This window comes from Hyla sarda, chromosome 7 (genome assembly GCF_029499605.1).
Source record: "Hyla sarda isolate aHylSar1 chromosome 7, aHylSar1.hap1, whole genome shotgun sequence".
NCBI classification, from domain to species: Eukaryota; Metazoa; Chordata; class Amphibia; order Anura; family Hylidae; genus Hyla; species Hyla sarda.
Window position 1 is genome coordinate 224,411,930 of NC_079195.1, and position 16,067 is coordinate 224,427,996.

Below are 16,067 nucleotides of genomic sequence, written 5' to 3' on the forward strand. Positions count from 1 at the left end.
CAGAGCAAACTCGCTCTGTGCGTAAAGACGGGCGATACAGGGGCGGAGCATCGTGACGTCACGGCTCCGCCCCCTCGTGACATTACGATCCACCCCTTTAATGCAAGTCTATGGGAGGGGACATGACGGCCACCACGCCCCCTCGACTTGAATCGAGGGGGCGGGCCGTGACATAATGAGGGGCGGAGCCGTGACGTCACGATGCTCCGACTCCTGTATTGCCCGTCATTACGCACATAGCGAGTTTGCTCTGTGCTCTAATGAAAGCGGGGCTGTAATGAAAGTGGTGGGACCCCTGCAATCAGACATCTTATCCCCTATCCTTTGGATATGGGATAAGAAGTCTAGGGGCGGAGTACACCTTTAAACTTTTTAACCTCATATAAAGAAAAAAAAAAGGATATTGAAAATGTCCATAGTCAATGAGGATGAGTCCGGGATAGAGCAAAATGCAGAACAGAGAGAGGACCTGAAATGATAAAAAAAACAAGAGACTAAGGATTCACAAAACACATGACATAATACAGTAATACAGATGTAACTCAATACTAAAAGAATTATCCAGTCCAGTGTCTATACAAACGACAGAAAATACTGTACAAACACAGGGTATAGCGCTGGAGCTACTATATGGCGCCCTTACAGTATAAAAAAACGTTATGTAATTGTTGAGATAGCAACTTCATATAATACTACAGGATTTGTTGACCCAACTGTGCAAGAGCTCCTGAAAAGTGAAGTACCACTACCCAGCAGTGATCAGCTGATCGCCACAGGTCTGGATAACAGAAGGGGTCTCATAGGACCCTCTCTATGGTGCCCATAAGCCAGTGAACCCCTATCTCCAGCTCCGCCCCTGCAGGGTCTGTACTACACATAACACAGCGTAGTAGTACCGCCTCTTTAAAGGGGTTGTCCAAAAAAACTTTTTTCTATATATCAACTGGCTCCAGAAAGTTAAACAGATTTGTAAATGACTTCTATTAAAAAATCTTAATCCTTTCAGTATTTATGAGCTTCTGAAATTAAGGTTGTTCTTTTCTGTCTAAGTGCTCTTTGATGACACCTGTCTCAGGAAGCGCCCAGTTTAGAAGAGGTTTGCTATGGGGATTTGCTTCTAAACTGGGCGGTTCCCGAGACAGGTGTCATCAGAGAGCACTTAGACAGAAAAGAACAACCTTAACTTCAGAAGCTCATAAGTACTGAAAGGATTAAGATTTTTTAATAGAAGTAATTTACAAATCTGTTTAACTTTCTGGAGCCAGTTGATATATAAATATATTTTTTTCCTGGATAACCCCTTTAACCCCTTAAGGATGTATGGCGTTATGAACACCCTGTGCCCACTCCCCTTACATGAAACACGCTCCTCTGCTCAGCGTTTGGAACAAACTGTTCTGAACACTGGAACCTGTGCCGGGAGCTTGTGACGTCATAGCCCCGCCCCCTCATGACATCATGTGCTGCGCCCTCAATGCAAGTCTATGGGAGGGGGCGTGACCGCTGTCACGCCCCCTCCCATAGACTTGCATTGAGGGGGCGGGGCTATGACGTCACAAGCTCTCTGCGCCGAGCAGAGGAGTACCCCTTTAAGCCAACATGTCAGGCAATGTTCACATACCATTAAAAAAATAAAAAAGCCTGTTTCTCGCGGTTTACGGCTGAAAAAATTTCCGATTTTACGGTGTTTGAACATAGCCTTATTTTTAACCCTCTGCATGCAACAATAAACGTGCAATTCATTCAGATTTCGGGGTCAACACTTACTTTTCTTTTCGAGGATGTTTCTTGCAGGTGTGAACAGTACAAGAGAACAGCAGGGATGTACACCATCAGGTCCGCAACTAAAACTACAAAGATGGCGCCTATTAATATTGCAAGGGCATCGTCTGTATACACATCCCATAATTCACGGCTCCGGCAGCAACTAATAGGGGGGAGCGACGTCTCACAAGGAGTCACCTTAGAGGTTAAAGAGCGTAAATGTACCCATAATTCACGTGGAATCACAGTAAGTCATCGGCCAACGGGCAGCGGGGAGACGTGTCAGGCGGATTCATAAAAGCGTGAGTGATAGGAAAGATCTCCGAGAATAAATCAAGTGCGCGCCACGTCCGGGATATGTGATTTTTTTCCTGAAATAGACCTGACATGTACAGCCCAGGAGGACTGAACAAATACTAAAAGGGGTACTCCGGAGGGAAGAAAAAAAATTTCAAGATTTTAAATCAACTGGTGCCAGAAACTTATACAAATTACTTATATTTAAAAATCTTAATCCTTCCAGTACTTATCAGCTGCTGTATGCTCCACAGGAAGTAATGTAGTTCTTTCCATTCTGACCACAGTGCTCTCTGCTGCCACCTCTGTCCATGTCAGGAACTGTCCAGAGCAGGAGAGGTTTGCCTGTGAGGATTTGCTTCTGCTTTGAACAGTTCCTGACATGGACAGAGGTGTCAGCAGAGAGCACTGTGGTCAGACAGAAAAGAACTACACAACTTCCCGTGGAGCATACAGCAGCTGATAAGTACTGGAAGGATTAAGATTTTTAAATAGAAGTAATTTACAAATCTGTATAACTTTCTGGCACCAGTTGATAAAAAAAAAAAATATATATATATATATCTCTCCGGAGTGCCCCTTTAACCACATGGAGAGTGTGACTCCTCAGAGGGACCTTACGGAATACATTGAGACAATTGCTTACATAGCACTTCCCAATTGCACTTTGCATCTTTAACTAAACAAAAACGCAGCTGCAGAAACACACAAGCAAAGTATAGACATAGTGTGGCGTTAATCTCCAACTACAACTTTCGGCATGCTGGGAGTTGTAGTGTTCCAATAGCTGGGGAACCACATGTTGGAGACCACTGCTCTAGGACAGTAATTTCCAAATAGTGTGCCCCCCAGCTGTTGCAAAACTACAACTCTCAGCATGCCGGGACAGCCAACGGCTGTTTGGGCATGCTGGGTATTGTGGTTTTACAACAGCTGGATGCACAATGGTTGGGAAACACTGCTCTAGGAAATGGAATGGGGAGCTGTACACTGTCAGGGCATGCTGGGAATTGTAGTTTTGCAATAGCTGGAGACCCACATGGTGAGGACCACTGTTCCCGGGGGGTGGAATGGGGTGCTGCAGATTGTCATATTATGCTGGGAGTTGTAGTCTTGCAAAAGCTAGAGACCCATATGTTGTACTCCATTGCTCTAGAGGTTGGAATGAGGGCCAAAGACTGTCAGGGCATTCTAGGAGTTGTAGTTTTACAACCGCTACAGGGCCACAGATTGTAGACCAGTGCTCTAGTAGGCTTTAAGTGCATGCTGGGAATTGTAGTCATTTAATAGCTAGAGACCCATATGTTGGAGATCAATGCTCTAGTGCAGTGGTCTCCAACCTGCGGACCTCCAGAGGTTGCAAAACTACAACTCCCAGCATGCCCGGACAGCCAACTGCTGTCCGGGCATGCTGGGAGTTGTAGTTTTGCAACCTCTGGAGGTCCGCAGGTTTGAGACCACTGCTCTAATGGGTGAAATGGGAGCTAAAGACTCCCAGGGTATGATGGGAATTGTAGTTTTGCAACAGGTGGAGAGCCACAGGTTGGAAAACACTCAAGTAGAGGACAACACATGTAGTCAGGGCATGCTGGGAGTTGTAGTTTTGTAACAGCCAGAGAGTATCATATTGGAGACCGATGCTCTATGGAGTGTCAAAAGCTGACAGGGCATGCTGGGAAACACAGAGGTCTGATACATCTGTAAGCATAGAACTTGGTCTATAAGCCAGTGTTTCCAACCAGGGTGTCTCCACCTGTTGCAAAACTACAACTCCCAGCATGCCCGGACAGTCAAAGGCTGTCCGGGCATGCTAGGAGTTGTAGTTTTGCAACAGCTGGAGGCGCCCTGGTTAGGAAACACTGGTCTATGGTAAACCTAATGTCCAAAACAAGACATAAGATGACTTAACACGTACCGGTCGCTCGCATGAACAGCTTGTGGTGATGGCTCTCGTATCCTCGCGACGAATTCAGCGCCACCCAGTCTGGATTGATCATGTGAGCTCTACAACGAAAGACGCCACGTGTTGTTGAATAGGTCTACGTCGTAATGGATGATTCTAAACGACATTTTATCTACATACAACAAAGATCTGCGCTAGTGTAGCGAGAAAAGGAGCCGATGGGCTGGTGCTTGTAATACGTTTTATGGGGTAGCCTGGGAGTCAATACTGCTGGAGTGTGGGGGGCTTTATGTGACATGGGGGGGGGGGGGGGCTACAGCCGGGAAGGCATAGGCTTCCTGTATACATGTATGGCAGTGGTCTTCAACCTGCGGACCTCCAGATGTTGCAAAACTACAACTCCCAGCATGCCCGGACAGCCGTTGGCTGTCCGGGCATGCTAGGAGTTGTAGTTTTGCAACATCTGGAGGTCCGCAGGTTGGAGACCACTGATGTATGGAATACTTTACAATTCCCAAAAATTTGCCAACACAGTGACGCCAAATTTTTTTATGCAAAAGGAGTCCAAAATTAAAGCGTACCTGTCAGATCCCACAAAACAAAAAACTGTTGTATGTTACCCGGTACCTCCTCCTGATCATGTACATGTAATCTTTATGTCTCTATCAGCCATATTTCACAACAAAAATAGCATATTACAGCTGCTCAATGTCTTTTTAATTGTCTGAAAGGGAGGGGGCGTGTCCTTCTCTTGTCTGCACTGTGCTGACTCCTCCCCCTCCCTCACTCTGTTGACTCACTGCTCTCAGATGGAGCCTGGCGGACCTGCTCGGTGACCCTTTCCTCTCTGGTTTCATACTGTACGCACACACACACACAAAATGATTATTGGAGATTGCCTGTACTCTACCACCAAAGACAATATGGTGAGTGTATAACTTACCTCTTCCTATGTCATTCATGTGTGTCATCCTTAGGCAATCCTGTAATGCTGGGGCCTGTAGTGTTGGAATAGTGGGAGGTACAGTATTTGGATTGTGTGCCAACAGCTTTTGCAAAACTACAACTCCCAGCATTCCCAGACATCCTTTGACTGTCCACTCATGCTTGGAGTTGTAGTTTTGCAACAGCTGGAGGCACATGTTTTGTAACACTGTGTTACAGCAGTGTGGCTGCCGCCTGTGGTCCTCCTGCAGCCTTGTCAATCAGCCATCTCATGTCCATGACCCTTGGACACCCTCATGCTGCTGTAGGACTCATCAGTGTACCAGCAGGTACGGGGACCCCTAGTGGTGGGATTTTCGAAGGCAGTTTTCTTTAATAAAATTAGATTTTTATAAAGAAGTATATTAGAAAAACTATTGCTTTGTCAAGATGTACAACATCTAAAAAGTTTTTATATCTGACCGTGCCCATTGAACTCATTTGGCCAGGATAAATCTAGATAACGTAAGTGATTGCCAATAAGCGATTGCAGAATGGTAACATTGTTGCTTGCATGTTGCACTAGGTGGACATGAAAAAGAGGAATTTCCCGTAAAACGGGACCATCACCCACAAGCTCCACGGAGCTCCTGCTTTTTCCTCCCTCCCCACTTCACTGCCAGATGGAATAAAATATTGAACTCCTGCATCAACTTTGTTCTGGCTTCAGTATGCCTTTGTGTGATTTCCCCCCTGACAGGAAGTTGTGTAGTACTCTCATAGTCAGTGTGGTGTTGTCTCAGCAGCTTTCGACACCTTCAACTCTCCTGACAGGAAGTTGTGTAGTCCTCTCAGTCGGTGTGGTGTTGTCTCAGCAGCTTTCAACACCTCCCACTCTCCTGACAGGAAATTGTGCAGTCCTCTCATTGTCAGTGGGATGTTATCTCAGAAGCTCCTGGCTATGCCCTCTCTGATGACACGAAGTTGTGTAGTTCTTTTATTGTCAGTGTGATCCCAGCAGTTACCGGCTCCTCCCTCTGCCCTGAAAGGAAGTGGTATAGTCCTTTCATTGTCAGTGTGGGGTCCAGCAGCTCCATGGTTTCTCCCTCTCTCCTGACAGGAAGTTGTGTAGTCCTCTCATAGTTAGTGTGGTGTTGTCTCAGCAGCTTTCGACACCTCCCACTCTCCTGACAGGAAGTTGTGTAGTCCTCTCATTGTCAGTGTGGTGTTGTCTCAGGAGCTCCCTGGTTTCTCCCTCTCTCCTAAGACAATGCATCTTAACCGTCTGCATCTGCTGTCCCAGGAGGCGTGGCTGTGTCTCGTCTCTGAGCTCTAGCCCCACCCTGAGTGATGTCATCACCTCTGACCAGCCCCTACAGCTACATCACCGTTTCCCTTTCATATACACATATACAAATAGATCTTTATTAGGACATTTAGGGACAAATTAGGCTGCACGCACACCACGTTTTTGTTATACAGTTTCCGTATAAGGTTTCAAGTTAAAAACCGTACAGAACCGTATAGAAAACCGTATGCATTGACTTAACATTGTAAACCGTATGTCAAACGCATCATCCGGTTTAGCCCGTTTTACATCTTATACGGTTTTGTCCTGTTTTTAACCCGTATCCAAAACCGTAGTCTACCACATTTTTTGGTCCAAGTGAAAAACCTTATTAAACCGTATACATTTTTTTTATTTATTTATTTTTTTTAACATGGGAATCAATGGGAACCGTACAGAACCGTATGTGCGTCCAGTTCCATCTGGTTTTCACCATACGGTTTTTAACTTTGCAGTTTTTTTTCTTGGAATTTCAATCAAACAAGTGAAACTTTATTTAAAATGGAATGAAAAGTAAAAAATGTATACGTTTTTTTTTTCTTAAAAAACGGACGCAACGGGACATCATTTTTCAAATCGTATACAGGTTGAAATTTGTATACACGTTTTGATACAGTTTAGTCTGGTTTTGAGGAATCAGTTTTGCATCAAAACCTGATACGGGAACTGTATAGCAAAAACGTGGTGTGCGTGCAGCCTTCGATGTGTTTATCTTGTTAATAGGGCTATATATAGGGGCGCGGTGAAGACTAGAAGAAACTTATCATCACACGGATGATGTAATATACTTCAGCAGTGGTCTCCAAACTGTGACCCTCCAGATGTTGCAAAAATACAACTCCCTTTGGCCACCCGGACATGCTGGGAGTTGTAGTGTTAAAACTGGAGGTCCACAGCTTGGAGGCCACTGTACTACATACAGGGCATGGTGCAAAGGCTCATGAAACACATGAATGATGATATACTTACAAGTAACCACAGAGAAGACTGTGATAGGCTGTCAGGGGGGGATAGTCTAGACCCCAGTACAGAAGGTCATTGTCAGTGGAATTAAAGTACCTGCGGAAAAAAAAAATATATATATATATATTAATGCTTGGCCTAGAAAGTCAATTCAAATAAACGCCAATGTGCAGGAACGATAATCGGGTAGCGAATCTGTTCTGGTCATAGATCACAAGGCAGCAGCATCTGGTGCCCTATGGGAAGACTGAGGCCGGCCATAAATATAAGATCCTCTGACTCCTATACACATGCATGCTGGGTTCAGCTGAGCGTGCTGGTGTTCTAGACGAGGAAAGGGGAGTAAGCGACCAAGACAATCCCATAGGCGAGCGACCAAGACAATCCCATAGACTTCCATTATAAGTTTGTCTCGGGCACATGGTTATGGTCACGGGAAAGATGGGTCCCGACACCTTGGCGCAATCGGTCGGGGTCTAAACACTCAGACACCGACTGATCAAAACTTTTGACATCTCTATACAAGAGTGTTTCCCAACCAGGGTGCCTCCAGCTGTTGCAAAACTACAACTCCCAGCATGCCCGGACAGCCGTTGGCTGTCCGGGCATGCTGGGAGTTGTAGTTTTGCAACAGCTGGAGGCACACTGGTTGGGAAACACTGACCTAGGCTGTGTGGACATGCTGAGAGTTGTAGTTTTGCAAAAGCTGGAGGCACACTGGTTGGGAAACACTGACCTAGGCTGTGTGGACATGCTGGGAGTTGTAGTTTTGCAACAGCTGGAGGCACACTGGTTGGGAAACACTGACCTAGGCTGTGTGGACATGCTGAGAGTTGTAGTTTTGCAAACGCTGGAGGCACACTGGTTGGGAAACACTGACCTACACTGTGTGGACATGCTGAGAGTTGTAGTTTGGAGTACCCCTTTAAGATTCTCATACATGCTCAGTAACAGTCAGATCTACACTCATTGGGCAGAAGCCACCCCCACACACACATGCACACTCGGCTCAGATGAGTGTACATGTTTTATTAGCCGGGAGAGGACAGAAAGCTGCTTTAAGACCTGTTGTCATGTGATTGTAAACCAGTGAGGTACTAGTGAGCATGTGACCTAAGGGTGACCTATGGGACCCCTCCTAGTCTCCCCCATATAAGGCCTGGGTGGAGTTAGCTCTCGCTCTTATATGCTGAGATGCAGTGAGGTCAAGTCCAAGGTGTGTGTCTGGAGTCCAGAGGAGGCCTAAAGTCAGTCAAGTAGCCATGGATTCTCAAGTCCATTGCCCCAAAGCTTGGTAAGCTACAGAAGGGGTGAAGTCAGTCATAGTCAAGTCAGTCCAAGTCATCCTATCTCAAGTCAGCGTGGCCTGCATCCAAATTGTCCAAGTCCACTATAAGTCCCAGCAAGCCCTGTGGTCTCTGAAGTCACTGGTCACTGGCCAAGCTGTATAGACTGTTACACCTGTCTGACTCAGTAAAGCTGCCTAGCCCAGGATCCAGCGGTATTCCTTCAGGTGGTGTAGAGGATAAACCACACTCTGGCGTCACGAACACAAGGGGTTAAAGGGGTATTCCAGGAATTTTTTTTAATTTGACTATGCTACGGGGGCTGTAAAGTTAGTGTAGTTCATAATATAGTGTCTGTACCTGTGTGTGACGGTTTTCTCACAATTCTTCTGTGATTTTCACCCCACTATTTATTTTTACCAGCATACAAAATGACTGTTGTCTCAGATTTTTCCCAGCTTGCAATGCGGCCGAGACCTGACATCACTAGTCAGCTGATGACAGGGAGCCTGTCTGCTTCAATGGGTGGAGCGATCGCTTGGTGGGAGAGAGATCAATCTGCAACTAATGCAACAGCTGCAGGCACCCTGATTGAAAACCACACTGATTTGAATGGATGCAGCTCATTTATGTTTCAATGGGTGGGGTGGCTGATGTGTGGGAGGGAGGAAGATGGAATTGTGGGATTTGTAGTCAAAAAAAGAAAAGTCAAACAGGAAATACTAGCTCACATACAGCTAGCCACAGTGTTCTGGTAATCTCATGACATAGCCATTTAGCCCCAAGACAAGCGCAGATCCATTCTAAGCATGTCCATTACTGTCTGCCAGGTACGTACTAAAATCACCTTATGGTGGAGAACCCCTTTAATGCCATCTTCCCCAGGGTAATTCCATCTGCCCTCATAACACCCTCACCACAATAAAAACTTACAAATACAGTGGAAATTTAAATATTAATAATAAAAATAATTTAACAATACTACTACTAATAATAATAACAATAAGAAATAAATAAAATACTATAAAAATAAATAAAATAATAAAAATAAACAATAATATGAATAAATAAAATATTTTAGGTGTTTATAAAAAAAAGGCCATATAAAAAATTTAATAAATTAAATTAAAAAAAATATCAAATATTTATACTAACAATAATAATAAGAAGAATTAAAAATATGAAAATGATAAATACAATTAAATAATGAAAATGTTAATAAGAATAAAATAATAATAATAATAATAATAATAATAATAATAATAATAATAAATAATACAAATAATAAATAAATAAATAAAACACATGACCATATTAGGTAACTTAAAAATTCACAATAACATTTTTACAAAAAATTATACAAACCATTGCTTCACCGGGAGATTGAGGGTTACTTCCTGCCAATGCCTTTGGGCCTCATAGTCTCCATACATTGGTGGTTTCCTGGCCCCTGTATATATATACATATATATATATATATAAATCATTATAGATAGTAAGCGATCCCCTTTACTATAGGATGGAATTGCCATTTAAGCAATTGTCTCCCATATTTATTAAAGTGATGCAATTCTGTAAATGACACCAATAAAGGAATTCCTAGTCCGACCGTCTCCTTCTATATCGAGCGCGTGACGTGACAGTGTAACAGGATCGCTGGAGACGATGACACAACTGGTATGGGGGGGGAACATGACAACACCGCCGGGTCCTCCCTATTCTTGGTTATTCATGGAATATCTGAAAATTCTTCGGAGCTATAAATCTTGTGCAAAATTAACTCTTTCCTTCTGTGGGGTCCCCCCAGAAATAGTAACACAGCCCCCTCCCCTTCCCCCGGGGTGATGGCTGTGAGGATGCATTGGGTGGTCTTGTGTTTGGCGGTCTGCAGATTTCCCCTAGAGGTCCGTACATTGTGTGGTGTCCCATTCACACAGTGAGAGTGTAACCTTTAAAAGGCTCTCATGCCCCACCAGAGCCAGGGTGGGGGTGTGGGGGGGGTCACGTGCACGGGGGGGGGGGGGGGGGGCGCACCTGTCCCAGCACAACATACATGTTGCTCTGACCGCTAAGTAAAACACAACTAACAGGATCAACCTCCTCGTCCTTTCCTTTTTGTAAGTGGATCACTCTGCCCCAGAATAAACATTTACTGTGTGGGCGGAGCCAGCGGAATCCTGGGGAGAATGATACAAAGTAACACAGGTATCCGATCACAACAATGCATCCGGGCATACCACATGATCAAACATGCTTCAGAGCAGTGGGCCCAAAGGAGTGGCAAAACTACAACGGCTGTCCGGGCATGCTGGGAGTTGTAGTTCTGCAACATTTGTGGGAGGCAACAGATTACTGCCAAAGAGGAAAGTTAAATAATTAATAACCTAAAAAAGAAAAAAAACACAAAAAAAAAACAAACACATTTCAAAATGATCTCATAATTATTAATATAGAAAAATATTACTGCCTAAAAGCAAAGATAAATAATAGTATAAAAAAATATATAAATTACATTATATTTATTTAAAATTATATTATATTAATAATATATAAAAAAATAAATACATAAAAAAAATAAAAGATTTAAAAAAATTAAGTAAACGCGCAAAAGGGGTGTTAAAAGCCGTGCATAAAGTTCCCACATCCTATGCCCTCTAGGGAGTGAAGTTTTACTTGCACATTTTTTTTTATTTGTACAGGTTGTGGATCATTGCTATAGAGCAGTGGTCTCCAACCTGCGGACTTCCAGATGTTGCAAAACTACAACTCCCAGCATGCCCGGACAGCCAAGGGAGTTGTAGTTTTGCAACATCTGGAGGTCCGCAGGTTGTGGATCACTGCTATAGAGGGTGCAGAGAGAAGTCACAGATGGCTTTCTGGGAAAGGGATGGGAGGTGTAGTTTTGGAAGAGCTGGAGAGCCACAGGTTAAGGAACACTGTTATATAGCCGCCAAAGACTGTAAGGGCATGATGGGAGTTGTAGTTTTGCAACAGCTGGAGAGCCGCAGGTCGGGGAACACTGCCTTACACTATAATGCTTTTCAACGACTAGCTGATGTATGCAGCTGACATATAGCACTGAAAACAGACAGTGAATGCTGGGAGTTGTAGTTTCATAACAGCTAGAGAGTCTCAGGTTGTGAGAACTCTGCTTTTAAAGGGGTACTCCACTGGAAAACATTTTTAATCAACTGGTGCCAGAAAGTTAAACAGATTTGTAAATTACTTCTATTAAAAAATATGAATCCTTCCAGTACTTATCAGCTGCTGTATGATCCACAGGAAGTTCTTTTCTTTTTGAATTTCCTTTCTGCCTGACCACAGTGCTCTCTGCTGCCACCTCTGTCCGTGTCAGGAACTGTCCAGAGCAGGATAGGTTTTCTATGGGGATTTGCTCCTACTCTGGACAGTCCCTAAAATGGACAGAGGTGTCAGCAGAGAGCACTGTGGTCAGACTGTAAAGAAGTTCAAAAAGAAAAGAACTTCCTGTGGATCACACAGCAGCTGATAAGTACTGGAAGGATTAAGATGTTTTAATGGAAGTAATTTACAAATCTGTTTAACTTTCTGGCACCAGTTGATTTAAAAAAAGAAAAAAAATAAGTTTTCCAGTGGAGTACCCCTTTAACGGGATAAAAATCTGTGGCAGTCAGGTGATGGACACATAAGGTGCAAGGCAGTGAAGGTTCTTATAGAAGCGCAGCAAGCACAAAGAATGGATATAGAAAGAACATTTGGAAAGGTTTTATGACTTTTAAAGAAATACAATCGTTTGCTGAATCCGAAATATCCTTTTAGGGTCTATTCACACGCACAGTGTCCTGCGCAGATTTAAATGGGTACTCCGGTGAAAACCTTTTTTCTTTTAAATCAACTGGTGGCAGAAAGTTAAACATATTTGTAAATTACTACTATTAAAAAATCTTAATCCTTCCAGTACTTATTAGCTGCTGAATGCTACAGAGGAAATTCCTTTCTTTTTGGAACACTGATGACATCACGAGCACAGTGCTCTCTGCTGACATCTCTGTCCATTTTAGCAACCATGCATAGCAGATGTATGCTAAGGGCAGCATGGTGGCTCAGTGGTTAGCACTGCTGCCTTGCAGTGCTGGGGACTTGGGTTCAAATCCCACTAAGGACAACAATAAATAAAGCGTTATTATTATTATAATAACGTCAGCAGAGAGAACTGTGCTCGTGATGTCAGCAGAGAGCTCTGTGTTCCAAAAAGAAAAGAATGTCCTCTGTAGTATTCAGCAGCTAATAAGTACAGGAAGGATTAAGATTTTTTAATAGAAGTAATTTACAAATCTGCTTAACTTTCTGCCACCAGTTGATTTAAAAGAAAAAAGGTTTTCACCGGAGTACCCCTTTAATGCACAGGATTTAAATCTGCGTTCAGTCATTTAGTTTACATTGAAATCTGCAGCTTTAAATCCTGGTGGCAGAAAGTTAAACAGATTTGTAAATAACTTCTATTAAAAAAAATCTTAATCCTTCCAGTACTTATTAGCTGCTGTGAGATCCACAGGAAGTTATTTTCTTTTTGAATTTCCTTTCTGTCTGACCACAGTGCTCTCTGCTGTCACCTCTGTCCATGTCAGGAACTGTCCAGAGTAGGAGCAAATCCCCATAGCAAACATATGCTGCTCTGGACAGTTCCTGACATGGACAGAGGTGGCAGCAGAGAGCACTGTGGTCAGACAGAAAGGGAATTCAAAAAGAAAAGAACTTCCTGTGGATCATAACAGCAGCTTATAAGTACTGGAAGGATTAAGATTTTTTAATAGAAGTTATTTACAAATCTGTTTAACTTTCTGCCACCAGTTGATTTAAAAAAAAAAGTTTTCCAGTGGAGTACCCCCCCCCTGCCCATTTAAAGGGGTAAGCCGCCCACAGACATCTTCTACCCGATCCAAAAGATAGAGGATAAGATGTCTGATCGCGGGGGCCCCCAACGATGGGGATCCCTGAGATCTCTGTACAGCACCTGGCATTCTAAACACCCCCTCCATTCATTTCTATGGGAGGGGGCCTGACATGATGTCACGAGGGGGCTGCATGGAGACCGCGGAAGGTCCCAGCAGCAGGACCCCCGCAATCAGACATCTTATCCCCTATTCTTTGGATAGAGAATAAGATGTCTGTGGGCGGAGTACCCCTTTAAATGGGCAGGGGGGGGGGGTCTAGATGGAGCATGAAAGATTTATCACTGAAGCAAAGGAACAATCCGCTCACCTACTTCTTCCACCACGTCACATTCTCTGTTTGCTGTCACTGAATGGGGACGTTCCAGTTCACATGCAAATGTTTCCAGCAGACACCAGCCTATCAATGTTCCCACCTGTGTATTCACTGACAGCAAGCAGAGGTCTTGAGCATAATTAGGAACTGCGATCACAAATGTACATAAGAAAGTTGCCAAAATTTATATTCCGCAATGATAAAACTTCATTTAGAGTGGACAATCCCAGTCTAAGACATTTTACTGGAAGCTGCTATATAGAGAATTCAGCAGTCAGGGCATGATGGGAGTTGTAGTCTTGCAACAGCTGGAGAGCCATATACTGGGGAACACGGATACACAGTATACTGTACAATGACACAATGATGTGTTACCTCAATATGATGGAGTTTTGCTGTGTGTCACCCAAGTAGGATGGAGTATTGCTCAGTATGATGGAGTATAACCTGAATATATATATATATATATATATATATATATATATATATATATCCAGCAAAAAATGGCGCAGCACTCCAACGAAATTTCCCAAAAAAAACGTGAGTTTATTCACCACATGTTACCAACAGCAACGTTTCAGCTCAACACTAGAGCCTTTTTCAAGCATGCTTGAAAAAGGCTCTAGTGTTGAGCTGAAACGTTGCTGTTGGTAACATGTGGTGAATAAACTCACGTTTTTTTTTGGAAATTTCGTTGGAGTGCTGCGCCATTTTTTGCTGGATATCTTAAGGGGTCCCGATCAGACCTAGGACGCTTGGCACCCACATGCATTGTTTTGGAAGTGCTGCAACCACTCTGGTATTTATATATATATATATATATATATATATATATAATATATATATATAATCATAATATATAATCGAGTATTGCTGAATATGATGCAGAAGTACTCGAGTATGGTGGAGTATTGCAGAGTATGATGGAGTATTGCAGAGTGTTACATGAGTATGATGGAGTATTGCAGTGTTACCAGAGCATTATGGAGTATTGCTGAGTATGATGAAATATTGCAGAGGATTACATGAGTATGATGAAGCATTGTTGAGTACGATAGAGTACTGCTGAGTATGATGTAGTATTGCAGAGTGTTATTTGAGTATTATGGAGTATTGTTGAGTATGATGGAACATTGCTGAGTATGATAGAGTACTGCAGTGTTACCCGACTATGATGAAGTATTGCTGAGTATGATGAAGTATTACTGAGTATGATGAAGTATTGCAGAGTGTTACTTGAGTATGATGGAGTATTGCTGAGTATGATGGAGTATTGCTGAGTATGATGGAGTATTGCTGAGTATGATGGAGTATTGCTGAGTATGATGGAACATTTGTTGAGTATGATTGAGTACTGCTGAGTATGATGGAGTATTGCAGAGTGTTACCAGAGTATTGTAGAGTGTTACCAGAGTATTATGGAGTATTGTTAAGTATGATGAAGCACTGGAGAGTCTTACCCGAGTATTGTTGAGTATGATGGAGTACTACTGAGTATGATGGAGTATTGCTGAGTATTATGGAGTATTGTCGAGTATGATGGAACATTGTTGAGTATGATTGAGTACTGCTGAGTATGATGGAGTATTGCAGAGTGTTACCCGAGTATTGTTGAGTATGATGGAGTATTGTAGAGTGTTACCAGAGTATTATGGAGTACTGCTGAGTATTATGAAGTATTGTTGAGTATGATGGAGTATTGTAGAGTATTGCTGAGTATGATGGAGTAATGCAGACTGTTACCGGAGTGTTGTGGAGTATGATGGAGTATTGTAGAGTGTTACCAGAGTATTATGGAGTACTGTAGAGTGTTACCAGAGTATTGTTGAGTATGATGGAGTATTGTAGAGTGTTACCCGAGTATTTTGGAGTACTGCTGAGTATGATGAAGTATTGCTGAGTATGATGAAGTATTGTTGAGTATGATGGAGTATTGTAGAGTGTTACCCGAGTATTATGGCATATTGCTGAGTATGATGGAGTATTGCAGACTGTTACCTGAGTACGGGTACAGGGACACAGCCCAGCGCACGGTGACAGCCAGCAGGACACTCAGCGCTGTCATAGACTCCTCCATAGCTGCCTCCAGCTCACCGGCCCCTACGTCATCCAGGAGCGACCGCGCGATCTTCACACGTCACAGATCTTTCCGGGCTGCGCTTCCGGGTAACCATGGGAACGGCCAGATACGAAGGAAGGCGCCATGTTTGTTTTGGGTATAAGAATGATCTCTGAGGTAATAAGGAGTCGGAACGGCGACAGCGCCCACAGTCCAGAGACAGGGAGACTAGGAAGGACATGGAGAATGTTTTATACACAGTTAGGTAAAAACAAA

At 43.3% G+C, this 16,067-nt stretch overlaps 1 protein-coding gene across 1 annotated transcript in view; it reads right to left on the reverse strand.

Annotated features, from left to right (window-relative positions):
- Nucleotides 1–15,840, reverse strand: part of ALG6 (ALG6 alpha-1,3-glucosyltransferase) — a 39,716-nt gene extending 23,876 nt beyond the window's left edge. Inside the window, exons 1-6 of the mRNA XM_056532857.1 lie at nt 15,731–15,840; nt 9,851–9,935; nt 7,206–7,295; nt 3,977–4,065; nt 1,768–1,850; nt 402–469 (exon numbers count right to left, since the gene is read on the reverse strand). Coding sequence (XP_056388832.1) covers nt 402–469; nt 1,768–1,850; nt 3,977–4,065; nt 7,206–7,295; nt 9,851–9,935; nt 15,731–15,809 — 494 coding nt within the window. The 5' untranslated portion in view covers nt 15,810–15,840. The remainder of the gene's footprint in view (nt 1–401; nt 470–1,767; nt 1,851–3,976; nt 4,066–7,205; nt 7,296–9,850; nt 9,936–15,730) is intronic.
- Between the last annotated feature and the right edge of the window lie 227 nt (nt 15,841–16,067).